The 21809-nt window shown below is 40.5% G+C and overlaps 1 protein-coding gene across 11 annotated transcripts in view; it reads right to left on the bottom strand.

The window, feature by feature from the left end:
• Nucleotides 1-21809, bottom strand: part of LDB2 (LIM domain binding 2) — a 367850-nt gene that overhangs the window by 209990 nt on the left and 136051 nt on the right. For 4 of the 11 annotated variants that reach the window (XM_051620097.1, XM_051620099.1, XM_051620105.1 and 1 more), the window contains exon 1: nucleotides 4926-5366. In XM_051620097.1, coding sequence (XP_051476057.1) covers nucleotides 4926-5057 — 132 coding nt within the window. In that variant the 5' untranslated portion in view covers nucleotides 5058-5366. Of the gene's footprint in view, nucleotides 1-4925; nucleotides 5370-21809 lie in introns of those variants that run through there. The other 7 variants (XM_051620102.1, XM_051620104.1, XM_051620096.1 and 4 more) reach the window with 5 other exon arrangements.

The raw sequence follows: 21809 nt of genomic DNA, 5'->3' as shown, positions 1-21809 counted from the left end.
GACCCATTCTGAAGTCAGTGCCCGCCTAAAGGAGTTCAAGAGTTTTATTTTAAAACTGACCTTTTAATTTCAGCAAAGCATGGTTTATACGTACTCTTTTAAAATACTTTATACTAATACTTAGCAGTTCTTGGAACACAAGAGTGGGTGAGAGAATATTTCCTCAAATTACTTTGAGACAGAAGTTTTGTGTTTTTCCCTCAACAAAACCAACTAATTGGACAAACTCAGACTTATGTACACTATATGCAAGATCTGTTTGCGATACTAAGTTGCTACGTGAACAAACGTGATGTTACAACACTTACTTATGGTTAGTCTATTAAAAATGCACCAGGAAGAAGACAACTATTTAATCAGACAGCACCATGAGGAAGTAAAATAAAAGACTTGCATTAAACTGCAGAAATTTTGTTTTGCATTGATTTGCTTTGCTTTAAATATTTGGTTGAGTATGAATGCCTGTGTAAGCTTCTAGTTCATTTAGTAGCTTTTAAATAATCGTAACAGCCTTCTTTATTTTCCTTTTACTTTTCCTTACATTTTCTACCATCATAAAAACTTTACCTTTGCTAAATTTACTATCTGGTTTAATATGAGTTTAATATGATTTGATTAAGCTGATTGTCTTTAAAACAAATATGCTACTAATCAAGTTCTTTAGTCACCCTTAAAACACTGCTCTTAGCCAGAATTAATGCTTTGTATATAATGGTGATGTAAAGCACAACCTCTTGTAGTGACAGAGACAGATACAGGTGAATTTAATGTATTGTGATACGTAAAAGTTCTTACAATATAGGGGACTAAATAAACAAATGAAAGGCTTGGTATATTTCTCTGATTGTTGGCAATAAAGCAACATCTCTAATTTTAAACTGTCAGCAACTTCAGGTGATCTACCCACAAGTGTGCTGTAATGTTACTGAAAAATAGTTATATACAAAAAATAATCACCTTTTGTTTTCTTTTAAGTATGAGCAATTTCAAATGATTCAAAATTAGAACAGAAAAGGATTTACAACATCAAAGAGGAAAAGAAGCTTTTTTTTTTTAAGCATCAAATTTTATGAAAACCAGGGAAAATATTTCAACTAATTTGCCTGTGTTGTTTATTGCTACCTAGAACTGTAGAAACTGCTGATTCTGCCACAACAGGATTGCTCTCTTGAAATGATAGACTAACACAGATATAAAAATATTAAGATAAATGCAGTTTGAGTGAATGATAATGAAATTCTTTAAAACCACACACAGCGCAAGGAAACAGCTGCATTTTGGTTAACCAGAAAGTTAATCAACTACAATAGAAGTAAATAAGATTTATCTTCATATCTGCCAGAGATTATTAAACATTTAAATACTCATTTTACTTCTTTAAACTGGGACTGTAGATGCATACCAAAATGGCACTAGATGCTCCCAAAGTATTATTCAGAAATCACATATTAATTTCCATTAGAAAAAGGTATTACCATATTAGATTTCTTTGAACAACTTTTAAGGAAGGTAAGGTGTTCTCATACACTAGTTCGTAACTCAGACTCTCTAATTTACTTTTGATCACATAAGAATTAGCTAGGTGGTGGACTTCTGCCAGTACTTACATCATAAAACCACCCCCTGCCTGGGTGTGATTGGAATTCTTTGCCTAAGACTAACCCTGAATTTAAAAAGGCAGTTGTAGGTTCTGCCTGAGGAGCCCATAAAACTGTAAGAAGTTTGGAGAGCAGAAGTTTGCACATCTAGCAAAGCATAGAGTTGCTAGTTCTTTACTTTCATGAATACTGTTTCTTCCTAAAGGAAACAAGAACAACAGAGATAGCCATGCTGCATCTAAATGACCTTTATTTATCACTCTGTACTTTGTCTGCTTAATACACTGAGCACATCCTTCACAACTATTATTCCCTTCCAACCAGTGCTGACACAGACTGGAGTGGCTGCAGTGGATTTCTCAGGGACGGTCCCTAGGCGCAGAGCCACTTTGAGGACACTTCTGCATCCACCAACATATGACAGACCCCACTGCTGGGAGAGCAGGAGTGGAAATGGCATATACTGGTGGTTTCCCTAATCGTGTCTCTACCCATTGCTTTTCACCTAACTGTAAACTCTGGAGAGCAACTACCAGAATTCACTGCAAAGGTGGGGTAAACAGATGGAAGGGAGAAACAGAGATAGACATGACACACAGATAGTCCTTTCATAGGCTCTCCATCCACCCCCTGTACAACTTAATTAAATTATGTACCTTTTGCTCTGCCTTGGAACTTGCACCACTGCAAGGGACAGCAGGAAATCTGACTCTAAAGGATTATTAAGAACATTTTTATTTTGTAGGAAAACAGAAACAGGCTTTTCAAGGATATATTTGGGATAAGAGCTGTAGGTTCCCATTTTGTAATGCATCCTCACTTGCCACTGGCTCTCTCCAAAAGTAGGTTCCAAGTGGACTCTGCCATCTTGTTACCTCCAGTCTTTTGGAGAGTTTCTTTGTAATTCCTTCCCCCTTAAGTTGCTTTGCCTGTGCTCACCTACCCCCTGGGGCTCAGAGTACAAGCAGCCTCCTTCAGAGACCAGTGCCTACATTACTCCAGAGACTGCCTGAAGAGAAACATGCATGCAATCAGGCTGTATCACCCACAGCACAAACACATTCCTTCCATGGCATACAGGGCTCCATTGGTCTGGATTAAAAAAACCTCAGAGATAGTTATATATGCTCCAGAAGCCTTCAGCTACCAGTCCCAAACATGTTTGGAAGTGCATAAAATTAATGTGAAACTTCCACTCCCAACCTGCCCCAGAAGCCAGCATGAATCTTTTCAGGCTGTCCACACCTAGTCACTCTAAATGTCCCAGGAAACTATTTATTTTTCCTTTATTAAGGAAGGTGTTTTAATTAAAGGATGAATGATATGAGCTGAAGGCAGCTAGAACATACATTTAAACAAGCAACGCTTACAGCACAGAAATTAAAAAAGAAATCCAGAATGTAAACACTGAACAATCACAATGCAAAAGTATTTTTACTCTGAGCAAACAGAAGAAATGCTGGAGCATAAGGCATTCATTAACTAAGAGCTGTCTGTCAAACTAAAGTGCTGCTGAAACCTATGGCAGTACTAGCAAGGAAGAGTAGGTTAACACCTTTTGCCCACAACTATCCATGTGAATGTGCACAGCAAAAACTGCAATTCAGTGTGCTGAAGTCTAACTCAGCACACCTCAGAAACGCAGCAGGGGGAAGTTGCTTCCCAAGTACCTCAGAAACTTTTCTAGCACAACATTTGTAATGGAGCTGCAATCAGAAACTGGTCCATTATTAAAAGTACCACTAAAATAATATGCAAAAAGGCTAAATTGGCCCTGACAGCTTTTCAGAACAGCTTGTATGTAAAACACTGAAGGAATCACTTAATGATACATATTTCCTCTTTTTGCTTGAAAAAATCTAGACATCATTATATTAATATGTACAGGAATGTAAGGAACTGAGTGGCACGACACTGACAAATAAACAGTAACAAATAAGCCCCCAGCCCCCCTCATTCTATCTGCATAGCAGTCACCCTCTGCAGCCAACAACTTGGGGCAAAACTCACAAACAGTTGCCATGATTTTGGGAGCAACAGACTGCTCGAGTTTTTAGCCAGCCCAAAGTGCATTTACCAACTACTCCACAGAAACGTTTTCAGACTAGCAGTGATAACAGTGACAGAAAAGCAGTTACCCCAGAGCAGTTACCCAATCAGAAAGCAGGTCACATCTCGTTAGCTGTATCATATACATTAAACGTCACAAACTCTCCGTGGCTTAGCTGACAATTCAGGCATGTGTGTTTTACTTGATGATCACCTCATGTTCTCTTAAAGAATTACAAAACAACAAACAGATCCATCTAAGATCCTCTACCATGCTTCATGGCACAAATGCAGCAGGTATTTGCCTCTGTATAAAGCTGTTCACTATAAAAGATGAATACTTTTTAAAAGTGTTTTCAGGGCACCACTAATAAAGTACTATGAAGAACTGCAGCACCAATAATGTTTGTAGCACAAACACAGACACATGGGCAGAAATGCAGCCTTTTCACACACACTTTTCACACTTCAACAGACTAAGAAGTGTTTTGTTTAACCACATAAATAACAAGATGCAGCTTCCACTATTATTTTCTTCTTTAAGTGACAAAAGTATTTCCCTTTCCCACTCAGCATATTCTTCGTGGTGGCTGATCCGGGTGTAGAAGGCAGAGTGTGTAAATCACTAACAGATTATACAAAGCATAACCAACAGCGAATGTAGTTTACATTATTGGGTACTTTTGACAGCTATGTGATAAAGTCGTGAACCGATCATCTCTCTCGCTAAAAGCAACTGCATTCTAAATGTAAACACGAATTTCTCTCGTCAGTCGTTCTGAACATGTGTTCTTTAAGTGCAGCCGAGGTATAAGTTTTTAAAACTCTGCTCCTGTTTTCTGTTATCATTTGTTTTTAATTTTAACGACTTTAGAAAACAAAACCAGAAAAAGGCTCGTCTCTCCACCTAACCCTGCAACATTTCTGAATTAATTTTGTGCAAAAGCTCACGCAATACCTTGCAATATTATAGCTGCAAATTCCAGCAGGACTCATCCTGAGCAACAACAACACACTAAGGCAAAGAAATTTCCTGAGACCAGCATTATAATCAATCCTGAAGTGCTGTACTGTAATTTCAAGATTCCAACCTAAGCTGGTATCTCCTCAAAGAGTTGCTCTGCGTGGAAACATAATGAGGGACTACCCAATTAAACTACTAAATTAATTAGGGTTCGTGCCTGCAAATACTGTACTGTCTAATGGGACGCTTCAGCTGGAATTCGGGCTGAAACCTACCACAGTCCATGCACAGGAAAACAAGGCTGAGGGACTTACCTCCGTCCGCGACTGCAGCCTCTTGTTCATTTCATATATTCGGTACTCTGGTTGCACCATGTATGGTGTGTGTCTCCTATAAAATGGGCCAAAAGGAGAAGAATAGAAAGGGTCATGTGGTGTGCTGGACATCTTGCCTGCTTGCAGAGATTCAAGCTACACAGAGTATCATCAACATCCATACAGAGCACATGGGCTGTGTGTTCTTCACAGTACAAAGTAGCAGCGCGCACACACACACACATCCAGGCTGCACGCACTGGCTGGGAACTGCTGTGGGAGCCCTCTATAGCAGGAGACGGAGGCGGGGGGGGAAGAGGGAGCGGGAGCGCACAGGCTCTGGAGAGAGAGAGAGGCTGGATAGCTTCAGGCACCACCGCTCCTTTTTAAAGCAGCAGTTTCTGGAGGGGTCATTTCCTGTCCACGCTGTAGACTAGTTCAAAAATATAATTTTCCTCCGCGCCTGACAGAGGTCTAAGGTTTGGGTTTAATTTTTCCCAGCCAGGACCCCTCAGGAACCTGGCAGCAAGGCTTGTTAGCATATAGGTGGTTTTAAAGCTGCCTGAGCCAATCACCCTCTGCGCGGAGCACGCTCGGGTAATGTCAGAAATGTGATTACTACAAAATACATAAACACAGGCCACGGCAAGCCCCGCCGCCTGCAGCTGGGGATTCAGCCGCTCCGAGACGGTTCCCTTCAGCGCGGCTCTGCCAGCTCCAAGGGGCTGTGCGGGGCTACCGAGGCTTCGGCAGCCCTGGCCACCCCGGCCGGTGCCTCTGGGGGAGGGGGGTCTGCACCTCACATCCCTGGTTTGGGGGGACGAGAGGGACGGCGGCCTCGCTGCTGCACCAGCGGCGGGATGGCCGGGGACGGGGACCATGCACAAAGAAATAACCTCCAAACACCAGACTTCACACAATGGAGAGCAGTCAGATGCTAGTAACAGAAACCTCCCGGAAAAACGCAAAAAACACAAAAGAGCCGGGTGGGTGAAGGAGACCCCCGAATAACTGCTGGCAATCCCGTTCGGCGGGGGTAAAGAAATAAACACAGTTTATTTTACAAGCAGCTATCCGGCAGCTAGGTAGGAGAGCGGTCCCTATTTTCAGGATCATTCCGGTGCACAAAATCCAGCAGCGGTTAGAGTACGTTGCCAATGAAAGACACCTAAAATTGGGGGAGGGGGGCACCCGTGGGAGGAGGGGAGGGCAAAGGGGAGGTAATCAGCCTTTGGAGGTGAGGGATGAACTTTATCTGTTGAATCATCCTTGCAGGAAAGTGCTGGGAGCAGACACCACGTGAACAAAAAGTCTTCAAAATACAGAGGAAACAAAATGGGCTCATCAGCTACCTGGGAAAGGGCAGGGTTTGCGAGGGGAGCCTTCCAATTACCTGCACAAAACAGCCCTTGAAGCACGGACTGTGTCTTTATACACAGCTGTAAAGTATCAGGCATTATTTACAGTGCTGAATAAATGTAAAAACAACAATAAACAACACTGAATTAATCTCTCATGTAAATTCATTCAAGCAAATGGAACCACTCTAGGAACAGATTTAGTTAACTAATATGATTAAGAGAATAACAATCAGCTGCATTCACAGCGGTTCTCAGCTGGGGTGCTTCGCAGGAACGCTGCGGGATCGCCCGGCTCACAGATGGGGAAACCAAGGCACACGTCATTACAGTTTCTAAATTTATGTGATAATCCTTAAAAAATATTTGAGCATGATATGGCTTCACCCACTGCCAAAAACTGAATATGAATCCAACTGAATCTAGCAATATTTTAAGACAGATTTGAAAAAATCCAGTTTTCAGTGGCATTTGGCTAAATCTGGGAAACCTGAGTTCTCTTTTCAGGATAAGATAAAAGAGTTCAAAATTTTATTCTGCTGACCACTGACCTGGATCACAATTTATCTTTGACACATCAGTCACTGTTTAGCAAAACTATTTCTGTAGGCTCTTATGGAATAACAGGTTCTATAAGAAGTGATGTATTGAGCTGTTGTACAAACTTCCCACAGCTCCTGTCACTAAACAGAGGCAACAGATAATACATGGAGTATTTCACATCTCTTTTTAAATGCTCCCCAGCTATGTAGCAATGCTACACTTGCTCCAGTACCACCACAGGAGGTACAGAGTTTAATAAATAGCATGTACAACATTTGGCTCAATAGTGCTCCAGTGACAGGGACAGTGTTCTGCCAGGGTTCACTGGCTGCACAAGAAGCCTCTAACGTGGCCATGGACCTAGGAGAAAACATCCCCACGTCTACCTTGTACTCTAATAGATCTCAGCTACCTTAAAGCCTAAAACCAAAATGACCAGAAAAATCACAGATGTACACACTAATGTACACAATTTTTATGGTTGAAGTACCACTTACTTAAATAAATGTAACAGCAACAAAACAAAAATAAAAAAATCAGCCATGGAGCTGTGCATTTTACTTTGTTTACAAAGCAAATCCAAAGTAAAACGTATTTGCCCAAGAAGGGACACACTGCTTTTTGTAATTAAAATGGTGGAATTTTACAGAGCTTGAAACCTGTATCTGTTTTAAGAACTTTTTGACTAGGCTAAAATTCACTGTTTCAAAAAGTTAAATGTGGCAATAATATTAGTATTTTTCATTTTGGCCAGGGTGGGAGGAAAGGAAGAGGCTGTTTTAAAATAAAAATAAAAATAAAAATAAAAATAAAAATAAAAATAAAAATAAAAATAATAATAATAATTTTAAAAAGAAGACAAATTTGGAGTACTGAAAGTGAATGAGTGGTAGAATTTGATTTCATGCCTAGGGAACCCCAGATACTTCCGCACCCCATATAAGAGCTTCTGTCTATGGGCCTAGTGCAAAGGAAAAATATGCGGTGGTCTTTTAATAATTCTCATTGATTAAGTAACAAATTATTGCACACCTACAGCCCACCGGCAAGAACAGAGTCCCAGGGTAGGAACCTGCTAATTAGAGGCTCCGACAGCACTTCCAGTTGCCTGTTATCATCTAGACCAGCGTGATGTGCAAAAGAGTAAAACAGAAGGCAGAATCAAAGGAAAATACAGTTACAGCGATCCTGACAGTGTCATCTTGATTCCCACTTGGATCTGCCGCCTTTAAAGTTTTGTGTGTTCTCGGGGAGTGACACCTGGGGGGCACACAGCCAGCCCCGCTGCCTGGGTGGCTCCAGCCCTCCACACCACTGGCACCACACTGCCACTCAAAACGGCTCTGGGGTCAAAGGCAAACACCTGGCCCAAGATTTAGGACAATCAGTAAATTCCTTAATCTGTAAAATACGTTTAATATGAGCAGAGGAAAACAGAGGTGGAGGAAAACAAAAAAGAAGAAACTATTTAGCCTTTCTAAATCTGAAAATGTGTGGACTCCTGTGCCTGCATGTGCATGGCTGCAAACAGGTGCAAAAGCGGCATGTGCAGAGTTGTGTTTACACAGGCAAATAGCACTGCATCTCAGAGTGGAGAGCCATACCCCACCACTCAGAGCCCAGAAAGGGGGGGCTGCAGCTCCCTAGGCTAACCCAGCCCCACTGTGGGCGTTGCACCCACACACAAAGAAGGTAGCACGGCAGAGCCAAGAGGCACTGGGGCGCAGGCCCATGATTCCCACCAAGGAAGAGAGACTGGGCAAGAGAAGTGTGCTGCCAGACCCTGCCAGCAGAGACAGAGCCATGTTCCATGTCCCTCTGGCCTGGGACTAACCACACAAGTCCCTGACACCCCAAGGAGTCTCAAGATACGTTGTGCTGAGCTGGTTGATGTCTGGGTGCCAGATTGCCCTCTCCTGGGCAGAAAAAGAAGGACCTAAGTAAGTCAAGGAACTCCACTCTGACAGCTTTGGAGCCCAACTTCACTTTAGGGGGGAGTATGGATTTGGTGGAGCAGATGGGTGCAGGTCTTCTTCCACTGCACCCACCAGGATGAAACGCACAGTGCCTATGGGCTGAGATGCACTACGATAGAAGGACCACAAACCAACTGCAGAAACTTCCTCCGGAACACAAGCAGGGAGCAAGAAGGGATGAACCAAGAGCAATATGTTCATCTGTCTCTGCTGTTTATGCTTGTGGCACGTGGTTGGGTGCTGCCTTCTGGTTGTGACTGTGGATGGAGTCCCTGGCACAGCCTGTGCCACAAGGGCACCCGTGCTGCCCACGGCCACACTACAAGCAGCACCAGCAGCCCCAGGGTGCAGCGCTGCCAAAGGTGCCATGTGCAGCAGAGGCACCGGCCACGCTCTGCCCAGCAGACGATCAAAGCAGCTCTGAAGGCTGCACTGTTTTTAATAACCATGTAGTAATAATAATAAGGCAGGAAAAAAGAGATAGCTGTAAATAGGTGTAATTGCTGTATTTATCCCTGGTATGCGTTGACTGCTCAGTCTCTGTCAGTAATCAGGTTTATAAAGATGCATTTAAGGTGGTTTGTAGCTGTTGAAAAGACAGGAAAGGAGAGATTGATCCTACTTAAAGATACATAGCAAATGGAGAGCTGAAAACTAGAGGTACTTGAAATTAGATTTCTTGAGAATACTCAAGTAAACATGAATTTATTGAAAAAAAATTTTTAAAACTCACGTTTGAAACTGTCCTTTGTTTATACAAAGCCAGACAGCACTGATGACTTTGTATGGAGTGACCTTAGGTAAAAGACTAAAATTATTTTCTATGAATGCTCATGAGTGACTGAGTTAAATCTGCTTATCAGAAGTTGGGATGCACAGGGGAGAACCACCAGCAGTATCCCATCATTTGGAGTATATGGCCAAGTGCTGAGCTCAAACACAGGATTTTAAAATATTTCAGAACTGAATATGCCATTAATTTCTACAGCTATAGAGCAGAGGGTACCAGATGCTTGCCATTTATAAGAAATCTAGAAGCTGTAATTTGTTTGCATTAAATATTAATATACTGAAATAAAAAACATATTCCTGAAAACACTGTCCTTTCACTGACAATTTGTGGACAGGAAAATAATAAATCTGTTTAATCCATTGTTAAAAATGTCTGCTGTGCTCAGGATACACAAACAGGCTTTTTCCACATCATGATAATTGTCCTTTTCTGTCATTAATAAGTTACAGGATTATTTTTATCAGAAAGGTTTTTTTAAAAAATCTGTAAGTAGGACCCACTAAAAGTACTGTGTTCCAGAGTTTACAGAGCAGAAAGAAGTGTTCACATGTTTTAAATGCTTCAGGCTTTTTGCAAACTCAAACCTACCTCGCATAAATTACATATAATGATAATTCAATACATATGGTGATTCAAAGAATCCTCTTCACCTATTTAGTGCTAGTAAATCAGAACTACAGCTCCAGCACTCACCAATGACGGTAGAAGTACCTTTGAATAGATGATAACACAAAAAGGATTTAAAATATTTTTTAGTTCTGCAGTGTACAGAACATCTTTGTCCACAATCAAATTGGATATTAAGTCTTGGAATGAATGCTCAGTTGAATGCAATCTTTGAGGAGTCTGCCCACCTCTGACCAAGCAGCCTGTCTGCTCTTCCCATACACTATCTGCATACCACCTGCAGCAGACAGAGCTGGGGAAAAAACATTAGACAAACTTGAAGTGGTGCAAATCATATCTTGGTGTTACAGTGATGGGCCCTTCAAACACACCAAGATACATCAGACAAACCGACTTACCATCACTGTGATTAAGTATGGTAAGATGGTGTTCAGTGTGTTTTAAGAGTCCTTCCTTTGTGCCCAATGCAGAGGGGATGCTGGTCTGTAGGAGCTCTCAGCTGCAGAGTCCGGCTCTTCAGTTCACCAGGAACTCATGCTTTAAGCACTACAGGATTCAGTTTGCTCCTCACTCTGCTCTTCGTGTGGCCCCCTAAGTGGACAGTACACTGCATCACACCTGGACACTGTAACTACACAGTACAACGTGGCCATGCCAGAGAGGGCTCTTGTCAAGTAAAATAGCTCCTCAAGGTGCTGGGAGGAGAGGATGAAGTTCCAAGTGTGAAATACTTAGCCCTTGACATCCAGAGGAGCCTTCCTGCGTTGCAATAGCTTCAGGATACCAAAGTACACCTGCCCATTGACAGAACCAGGCCATCTAGACTAGTAAAACACCAAAGAGATGTTATATACTTTGGGTTTGCTGCATCTCTGAGGACACCACAAAGGCTGCTTACCAGAATCCAGCAGCTTCAAGAACTCTTCTGTCTTGTTTGGTTCCATCTCCCCCTTTTTTCCAGGTTCACTCCACTTCTCCCATTTTTGTTCTCATCATCCATAACCACTCATAACCCCTTTCAGAGTACAGAGTTCCTTTTCCATGAATCATTTCTAAGTATCTGCTTTTTTAGCTTCTAACCCCACATGTTTTTTCTTCTCTCCCCTCCCCCATAAAGCTGCTGAAGTTTGGGGTGGATTATCACTGGAGGCTGATGCTGGTAAATGCTATTTGAAGCAATCGAGATTCTTCACCCAAAGTGCTCAACAAGTTTAGTTGAGTGTGTTTTCCTCTTTCCTTTAAGAGCTGATGCTGAGGATGGTGAATCCAGAGCAGTCAAGCAGGGATAAGAAAGGGATGAAATTCCTGTCATTTGCCTCTTGCAGCCATCTCCCAGCAGCTGAGGGAGAAAACAGCCTTCAGCAGCAGAGGAGACAGTACTGCGGTTTACAGCGTTGGCAGGCAGCCAAATAAAAAACATCCAAAGAAGTGGTGGGGAAGGCTACAGGAGCATACTATGGTCTGGGAGACTGACCCTCCAGCAAAAAATCTGGTATGCCAGCAGAGAGGTAAGGCCTGAAGAGTCTGAGCCTGTTTCTGATAAGCTAGTTTCCCTTACAGATGAGCTAAATATGAATTAAATGCAGGTGGCACAGTCACTCAGCTCTAATGTATTAAGCAATGTGTTACTCAAAATTTCTTAAGTCTACCTCAGCAAAAAGCAAGAATCATTATAACCCCCCTTCAATATAGTAAGAAATAAGCAACACCAGACTTCAACACAATCTTTAAGCAACCCTTCATACCTAACTTGCCCTCACAAATATGTGGCAGCATAGCCTGCCTGTGACAGATTACAAACTGGGCCTGAGAAAGGGAACTAATGTGAGAATGTGAAAAAGACGCTCGTTTTGGCTAGCATTTCCCCCCCAAATTCTAGTCCCTAGCTGGAAAAGCTTAATATTCCTTCTACATACCCGATTCCACCATGCTGATTTACCTGTTACACACCTCACTCACTGCTAAACTTTCAGCATATTTCAATTAGTTGAAAGCTTACTTTTTAAAGGACTCAACTGGGAGCACTCAGCTTTGGGTGCATTTCAGTTGAGTGCTAATTAGCAACTAGCTGACTGTCAACTTTTCTTCTTCGAAGAGAGGGAAGGTTTGGTGATTCCCTCCTGAATTACCTGGCAATCATATACATGTTGAAAATTATTCATTAACTTATAATAATCATCCCTAGCACTTCTTTGGCAATTTTCATCTTCAAAGCACTTTATAAACATTTGTGGAGACACTGGTAATTAGAACTATGACAAAACCATGCAACCTCCTGCATATGGGTCTGTCTCTCCATTTTACAGGTGGGGACAGTAAGGAAGAGATGACTGACTGACTAAGTCAGTGGCAGAAATGTAGTTATACCTCAGGAGATTATGGCTTACAAATTTGTACTTGGATCTCCCACAGCACAGACATACATAACCAGAACAAATGTTGGACTAACAAGAGAACTGGTGTGAAAGGAGGAGTAATTCTGTGCCTGGCACCAAGGTGGGATTAATTTGATGGCATTTTGGATCTTGTAATTAGGCCTTTATCATATAACTGAGACAAGCTTCAACCAAACCCTACACTGCATTCATCTTGTTACTTTGAACCAACAGTTCTGCCTCAGTACACAACATGCAGTGCCACTCTGTTTTATTTATTCAACTATTTTAACACCAAGTCCCAACCAACAACAGAAAGAAATTTATGTAGGAAAGTATTATTCCCTACACAGATTTTTCTAGAGTCTTTTATTTCATATTTCTAACTCATTCTCCATTCTTTGGAAAGAATCAATCTTAAGATTAAACCGTGCACTTGCAAAACACAAGCCAAAATGGATAGGAAATGAAAGCATTATGAATGTGATCCATTGAGATTCTGAGTATCATTGTTGCAGGTACCCACTACACTGTTGTAGACTGTTCACTCAATACCTGAAAAATGCAATCAGTTACCTCTATGCATACTTTGTAGACACAATATGTATTTTTTAATTTGGCCTTTAAAATTTAAGTATATGTTATTGATTTAAATTTTATACTTTGAAATGTTACCATGCTCTGCAGAGCTTGAATTTTGCCAAGGCCTTGTAAGGCTGCATAAATGTGACTGAAATAACCAGGAGTTTTGCTTGGAAAATCTGATTATGCTGCAAGAGCAAAATGTTCCAGCTCATGAGGGTGAAAGACTGGCTGTGCCTCTCCTTTCAGTGAATAACGATTTTGCACAGCAAAATAGAGTCTAAGCAAAATATATACTGAATAAATCCTTATCTCTTCTATGTTATAGATTCTGTTCTTTCTACATGTCATGCCTTCCAGGCATGATACTCAGTGACCTATATGCAAACAGTGACCAAAAAAGTGACCAAGTATCTAATTCAGTACTTAAAACACACCAGACACATTTTAAACATGTCTGACATGAGCATATTGCGGAGAGCGTAGAAAGATGCTAACATCTCTTGAAAAGCAGCAGTCTGACTTGTAACTCAGCCCACATTAGGAGCTGCTGCCTCTCATGGAGACAGGACACCACCAGCCAGCTGCTCAATGGCAGCAGCTGCATCTCCCAGCTTCTGCTCTCATCACCAGCTTTGATTTTTGATTCTAAGAGTGCATTCTGCTCTCTGCTGTGTGTTGTCTTCCCAGCATCATCCCATTGCAGATTCTGCAGCCATGCATGCCCATTTATACTGGGATATTAACAACCTGCAGTTTTAACAACAGCACCATGGGTTGTGTATGAACTACAACAGCTTGTGGAATTTTATGTACATTTGTTTAGATCTCTTTGCTTGTGAAGTTTGAAGTTTGAAGGTTATTATGTTTAAAAAGCTTTGTTTCTAATTAGAGAAACAGAAGAAACCTCCAGTATCTTTTATTGCTGCCTGACACTGTACCCAGAGAACTGGCACAACACATTGTCTGTAGCAAGCCTTCAGTGCAAGCATCCTAATAAATATTGCCTTGATTTCAACATCTGGTTCATAGTAAATAAAACTACAGTTGTGAATCCAATAAAGATAGAAACTTTGGAGGGAACATAAAAGGCTTTAAATGAAACAGCAAGACATTTGTGTGAATTTGCAAAAGCAAAAAAGCAACTAAATTTACCACAGGACCTGCAATCAAACTTTGTGCTAGAAAGAGTAGCACAAAAATGCCAGTTATTTTAAAACCACCTCATCCTTACCATGACTTGAAATTTTGGACTGAATTCAGCCATTATAATTCTAACTCACAACAGTCTAGGTTTTTGCATTTTTAAACTTAAAATCTAAAGTTTTCAACAAAGGAACTTTATTTTAAAATTTTTCCTCTCTAGCAGTTAATAAAAATTAAACTTAAATACTAAATACTTCAAAAAACTCATATTGCCTTTGACTTACTTGCAATCAGATGTGCTCCATGAAACTACTTGGAAAAGCCTGACATGCAAAGGATGTTTACTTGCTGCTGCCACTGCCTGTGCAAGGTAGGTGGTAGGTAGTTTGTCTGTTATCTGCAGTCACTCCTCCATTTTCATATATTTAATTTCTTCATGCATCTTCCACAAGCATTCTTCAAAGAGAGGTCTCATTGAGATGAAAAAACACAAGAGGTGAAACTGAGGTGGGAGACTGGAATAGTGAGCTATTTCTTAGGTTTTTACAGTATGTGATGGTGCTAAATGAAGTTTAACAACCCTAAAATTTAGGTTAATAATGTTTCCTGTAAGAAACCAGGAGCATGTATCATGCATACGGCTTGACATCGTTTATTGCTCATTTCAGAATGGCATTTCCATAGGCATATTGTGCTCAAATCATATTCTACCATTCCTACACACATCATAAGAGCAGCAGATCAGTGGAACCTGGCAGCGCGTATCAATGCAGATAGACTCTCCATTGTGTCTTGTGGCACTGACTGCACAGCTGTCCAAACTGGTATCTCTAAAAGCCATACATGACAGTTCATGCAGCCAGGTCTTCTTCTGCTGGCAGTGAGGTAAGGAGGCAGACTGCACACCCTGTTGTCTCCCCAACACAAAGTTAGGACATTACTGCAAGGCTCCCACATGGGATCCTAAAATGCACCTGTCCTGCAGTGGTTAACACTAATAACCTTGCACAGAAATGGACTGCAGTTTGGGACAGGCTGCTTCGCAAGGCTGGAAAGTATAATTCACTTCAGCCAAAAGCACAGACACATAGACTCTTATCTTACTAAATCCTAATGAAGCTTCCTTTTCACCACCATCCTGCTCTGCAGTCATCTTTCTCCCAAACCAAACTTACCTCTTCCTTCCATTCTATTAAATTCCCAATTTTAATTTCCCCCTTCCTTACATCTTATCCTGAATCAGTATATTTCTATCTTCCCTTCCATTTCAAGTATTTCTGAAACATCTACTAACTCTTCCCCCACCACTGTTTTAGACCTCTGCTCCAACCCAACATCTTGTTTCAACACTGTTCCTCCATCCCTTACCAACATGTACTCATCTTTCTTCAGTCCCTTGATAGGTTTCAGCGTTTCTGGCAAAATGTGAGGGGAAGCTGCAGCACACAAACCTTGTTTGGTCACAGCAGTCCAATGATGTATTGTGTGTCATCAATCCTACAGAAAGGCTGAAGTACATCAAATACAGTAATGGCAGCCAGCCCAGAAGAAACTATCAGATCTGCTCATATTCTGCTAGGGTTTTGTGGCAGATCAAGAAAGGTAAGAGGGAGTGCATGGGAAATCAGAGAGATGACAAACATGGAATTACATGGAAATCAGTGCAGCCAGTCAAAAAGAGTTGGCTTTTTTGTTTGTTTGTTTATGTTTTTGAAAAGTCAGTGATTTAGGACAGAATATTTTTATTTTATAGGAAAGCAAACTGCTGCAGGTTAAAGTTTGATATCAGGTTCACTGTCAATGTGAAGATATACTGAAAGTTTACTCTACTGCTACTGTGATCAATCATCTAAATTCAGGTCACAGTGCCGTGAAATATGTATTCAAGACTTGAATATAGTCAGAGGAAAAAGAGGAGGCAATGATGTTCACAACATGATCTGTGTGGCTTGTAGTCATCCCCATCCAACCCAGAGTTATGTCCATTTGGGTGCTCATCCAACTTCTGTTCTACTGTTAAGCCAAGTAGGTTACAGAATTCTGTTTCTCATGAATACAAAAGCTTAGTGATTTTTTCCCGGGATATAAAAGGCCATTGTTCCCCATCTTGTAGGTGTTTCTTACTTGAGAATTGATCTTAATTATAGTTCCCTTAAATAATGCTCGGCTTGTGTCCTGGATTTTTATTTTATTTTTACCACAACACCATCTTAAACCAAGGATTCAGGATCTTACATAACAACAACAACAACAAAAAAAAATATTGCCAGAAATAACCTGGAAAAAACTAAGCAGAAAGCTCAGATAAGCTGAATTTTTTAATAATTAAGTTTTAAATCTTGCCTTTACAGATTTCCTATTCTTGTTGAAAACTGGACAAAGAAAACCAAAACAAAATGGGAACACATACATCAAGTAATTAAAACCACACAACACTGCATAATTAAAGGAAAAAATATATCATGTGAGAAAATTTTCTGTTGACTGTCATGAGGCATCAGTTACTTTTGATTTCAGGTACATGTGTCCTAGCTGTCCTAAGCACACTTCAAGGTAAGGATTTTTACAGATTTTTTTATGGCTAGGCTGCAAGGTCCTGCTTCAGCTGCTGAAAGTCAAATGCTGTATAACTGCAAAGTGGTAGAACACAGGCCACAGTGATCTTTTTGTTTACTCTGATCCTCACTAGCTGCTGTACAGGACAGGAAGTGTTCTGCTGGTCAGCTGAGACACAATGTATTTACAACTGCCATTTTATGCAGGTAATCACTAATTTTACACTCACAATGACTTGTTTTCATAATACTGGGTCCAACAAAGCACTTTTACTTTCCCATCTTCTGCAACAAATGATGTGTATATCTTAGAGACAACAGTCTGTATTTTAACCACTCATAATTCTGTTCTGAGAGTTATGATCTTTTAATAAATCACATCATCTGGAGCAGTGTCCAAATGCAGACTTTTAAACACATGCTATTGAAGGTTAGTCTTCATTACACCATGCGGCGTATTCCAGGGAAATGCACTATGTATTGTCTGATTGACTTTAGTAGAAGGTCTTTAAGAGCATGTTTAAAAGTTACATCAGCAGTATCTTTGCCTGTATCTTATCTTTCTGTACCCCTTGGGTTTTTGAGATTTTTTTTTCTGATGATGGTGCAACATAAAACAGAGTCAAACCAGCAGAAACCTGATGTCCTCATCTCAACCTGCTGTCCTTATCACTTGGACTTGGAATCATGCTCCTTCTTCTATATTCTACATCCGGTTCCAGGACTTTTCCTGAAGGAAGGGCAGAGTGATGCCCTCTTAAATACTAAGCTATAACCTACTGTTTAGGGCTCAATCCCAGGAACCAGTGTAACATGTGAATCCCTTAAACAGAAGAGGGCAAAGAAGCTGGGTTTCCCACTTTGTAACCACAGAGGAATTGCATAAACAGTGGGTGGAGGCAGCACCACTCCTTATTTATGTGCAGACAGTGGGACAGTGAAACACATACCAAGAGAATGTTGAACGTAATAATCAAAACCAACAGTGGTATACAATAGACCACCCAAAACACAGCTGTAATAGTTTTTGAGCTCTGCCATGGAAACAATAGAAACAACAAGCAGAATAGTTTTGAAAATAGCATTTCTACTTTTCAAAGTGCATTTTTAAACTTTGAACCAACCAGGATAGTACTTAGAAACTTTTTTGCACATAAAATTTTTGCTGCGTGAGGTGAACTGAGCCAGCAACACTGGAGAGACATGGTCCCTAACAAAATGATAGGTTAGCGTGCTGTGTAGGAGTTAGGTATGTTACAGAAGCTGCTTTAACTGGATTATTTGTAGTATTTCAAGTTTGGTGTGCCTCAGTGATTAAATGCCCAACTTCAGATACCTAGAATTTGATTTTCCAGAGCTGTTGATCATCTGCCACTCCTTTCATTTACAGTGAGAATTATCAGTGCTTCAGACACCTATACCTTGATTTTCAGAAGCAGAGCCAAGGAAGAAGTTATTTTCTTATCTATTAAAGCTTCACAAATATAATGGTTTTCCCTGGTCGAGATTGGAAGAACCACAGGGAAGCATTAGGCAGAGAGACTATCACCATGGGAAGTGAATGGTTACACAAATCTTTGCCCGAGCTTAAAAGCCTGAGGTGCAAGTTTCTGCTCTGAACCTGATGGTTCAATCCAGACCTTCCCAGAATGTTCCCTACACCACAGTATTGGTTGCAGAGGGTGGTACAACCTCTTTCTCTTGCTTAAAAAAGAAATTCTGCATTGAACTGAGATTTTCCATCAAAAGCAATGGTGAATCCAATCCCATGGTTTTGATAAGGCAGCACTGTCCTGTGACCCTTTTCTTTCTTCCTATTCTCCCCAAAATGTTTGACAAAAATAATCTAAATCTAAACTAGCTCTTACCTTAAGCTCAGCACATGAAAAAGCAGTTTCAGAAGCTAGTTATGACGCAGGAATAGATACCAGTTCACTTAAGTTTTGCTGAGCCATATAACCATAAAAGACCATCTGCCATCTTCTTGCTGTCCTTTCTGCTCTACAAGAACAGAGCACTATGTAACTACTAACTCTGGCAAGTCATGATGCAGGGGGGAGGGTTCTCAATGCCAGCTTCATTCTTTAAAAATCCGCATCAATTCTTGGAAAACCTTTCAGCTCCTGCCCTGTGTGAGGCAGAGACTCAAGGAAACATTAGGCTAGAGAGAAGGGTCCTGAATCCCATTCTTAGTGGAGCTGCAGTGCAGACAGGCAAAGCTGAACAACTCAAGGGTGTTCACGATGTTTTCAGCATTTGAAGACATTTAATCGTGTTCTATGGGGGAAAAAAATGCTAATATGTGGTGTGACTCATATGGTATATGAGAGGTACTGTGACATTTAGGGAAAACAGAACTGAAGAAAAGAATTGTATGACAAATTATACATATTTCTGTAGTAATAGAAATCTGTAGTAACAGATTCAGAGGCGTAACATTTATTAACAAATAGAAGCTTTAATAAAACTGTAAGGACTTTTTTTCACTTTGTTTTAACTAGAAGGAAAAATACCCAACAACTAGCTCTCCTAGACTCCTGTGCCCTCTCACTCCCAACATCTAAATCTCTACTGAGCACGCATAGATCATGTCTGCCTCTAGAACGTAAATATACAGAAGTGCAATGGAAGAATTAAAATTAACAGATGAGTCCAAGGAACAAAACCAGCTAACAAATGTATCTTGTTAGACTGCTGTCAGAGAACAAGATTTTTATCAGAAATGCTTTTTTTCAAAGGACACCAGGATAATTTCCTCCTAATAAATTTCGATCTTATTGAGAGCGGCTAATGTTCTGCCAGTCAGAGGGAATCTCTCAAAGGTATGGCAGCTCTCCTGCCACTGGATTAGATGTATGTACATGATTTAAAATAAAGTAAGTACAGAGTACCTTACAAAAGTGTGTTTGGGTATTTTTAAAAGCACACAACAGTGGCAGAAGTTTGCCCTGTTTTAAAAAAGATTCGCTACTTTGTTTATTGCAGTCTTTTCCCCGGAATTCAGAGGAAATGAGTGTGCATAATTCCACGTTCCCTGGAAGGCAAAAGGAGAACATTGGTCTAAATAGTTTGTGGTGTTGTTTTGTAATTTCCATGAATAAAAGCATATTTTTTTTTACTGCATCACCTATAATTTCTCATAAATCTCTCTACTTTCCCTTTAAAAATATTTAGAGGAAAAAAAAGAACTGTGTGTCATAGGGTATTAGCTGATTAGTTCATTCAAACAGTGCTAATTATAGGTTTAATTGCTTAAATGTGAAAGTCATTTATTTAAATTAGCTGCATCAAAAATACAGTATGCTCAAAACCTGAAACATTTTGATACTGGGAACCAGGGTTATTGTCTGTAAACAGAACATGCAAAATATAAGATGAGAAACAATGTGCCTCTATGTACTGATCGGCAAACTCATTTAAACCCCAAACTCCCTCCTCCCCTGCCTCTGGGGTCGGAGAACAGCCTCATTTGAACAATGACTAATGGAATGCACTGAAATGTGCGGAGGGTTGAAAGGAGAAATACTATTCAAGCCAACAAACTCATTTCATTTGTGATTTAGAGGGACGCGTCACCTTCCCCCTGAACTCCTCCTGAGAAAGAATGAATAGGCATCTCAAGGTTATGTAAAAATGGGTATTTTGGGTGGAAAACTATATAGGTTTTAAAAAAAAATAAATGAAGAAATAAATGTTTGTTATGTCATGAAAATAATGCAGGGAAAAGATGTTTGAACTACAACGAAAAGGTAGTCAGAGCTATAGTGACTATAGCAATGACAAAATGAGTATGTTTGTGAATTTAAAAATATGCTGAATTAAATACACAGCATGAGAACTATGATCAGAGTGCAAAAGATGTGCTCAGCTTTTTAATCTGAAAAAAAAAAAAAATAAAGGGAGGAAGAAAAAGAAGAGGAATTTAAAGAACAGAGAACATTAGATAATTAACATACTGAAGAATGCCTGGCTGCCAATCCCTCCATCTTCCTGTGTTGACAAAGGAATGCATATATACATACAGATAGACGTTTACTTTTTAAGAAAGAATTTTTTTAAGGAACAAAGAGATTCAGAAGAGCTAGATTCCCCAGACGTATCAGTTTTCATGTTCTGTATCCCTGTTCCGTCAGTAATCAAGTTGTATCTGAATGTTATTGCATTTTTCTAAACCTTCAAGTTGATATGAAGCCCCAGTATTCTCAACAACATTATGGAAGTACACACAGCAGCAGCGGCAGAGGCTGGTGGATGCAGAAAGCTCCTCTTAATTTAATAAGGGTTTTAAACCGAACGCTATGCACCATTGACTATGCAGGAAAGCTATTTTTTGCTGCAAAAGTTCCCAGCTCATGAATATCCTTGTAGGCTTCTCTGTGCACAGCCTCTCTCCGTGCCCCCTTTTCCTGCTGAGAGGGTCATACGGCCACAGGAGAGCCTGACCCCGTTTACATTTCACTGTGCAGATTACACAGTGAAGAATAATACTACAGCTGGTTACTGCTTACAATTACTTAATTTAAAAAAAAAACAAAAAAACACAACACAACACTTTGAAAGCTGAATTTATAGAAATACATCTGTCTTTGTGTCACCTTCAGCACATGCAACTTGCCATTTATTTTTTACTTGTAAATTTGCTATACTCATTCATTTCAAGCTTGGAGCTTCCTTGTGGGGTGGGGGAAATAGTCATACTGCTCCATGCAATGCAGAGCCTTAACTTGGAAAGATTAGAAGGTAAAAAATGTCTGGAAAACATTATGGCCATACTTCAGATAAGCGAAGCAAAGCAGGGAGAAGGTACAATCCTAACATCATGCAGCAGTCAGGCACAGAGGAAGCAGTATGTTCCCATACTGGAGGCTGAGCCAAGAGTTTCCTCTGTAATTCTGAGAGACCCCCACCCTCCTGACAAGCAGCAGTGTC

Source organism: Apus apus, chromosome 4 (genome assembly GCF_020740795.1).
Source record: "Apus apus isolate bApuApu2 chromosome 4, bApuApu2.pri.cur, whole genome shotgun sequence".
Classification (NCBI taxonomy): domain Eukaryota; kingdom Metazoa; phylum Chordata; class Aves; order Apodiformes; family Apodidae; genus Apus; species Apus apus.
This window is presented reverse-complemented; position numbering and strand designations above follow the sequence as displayed.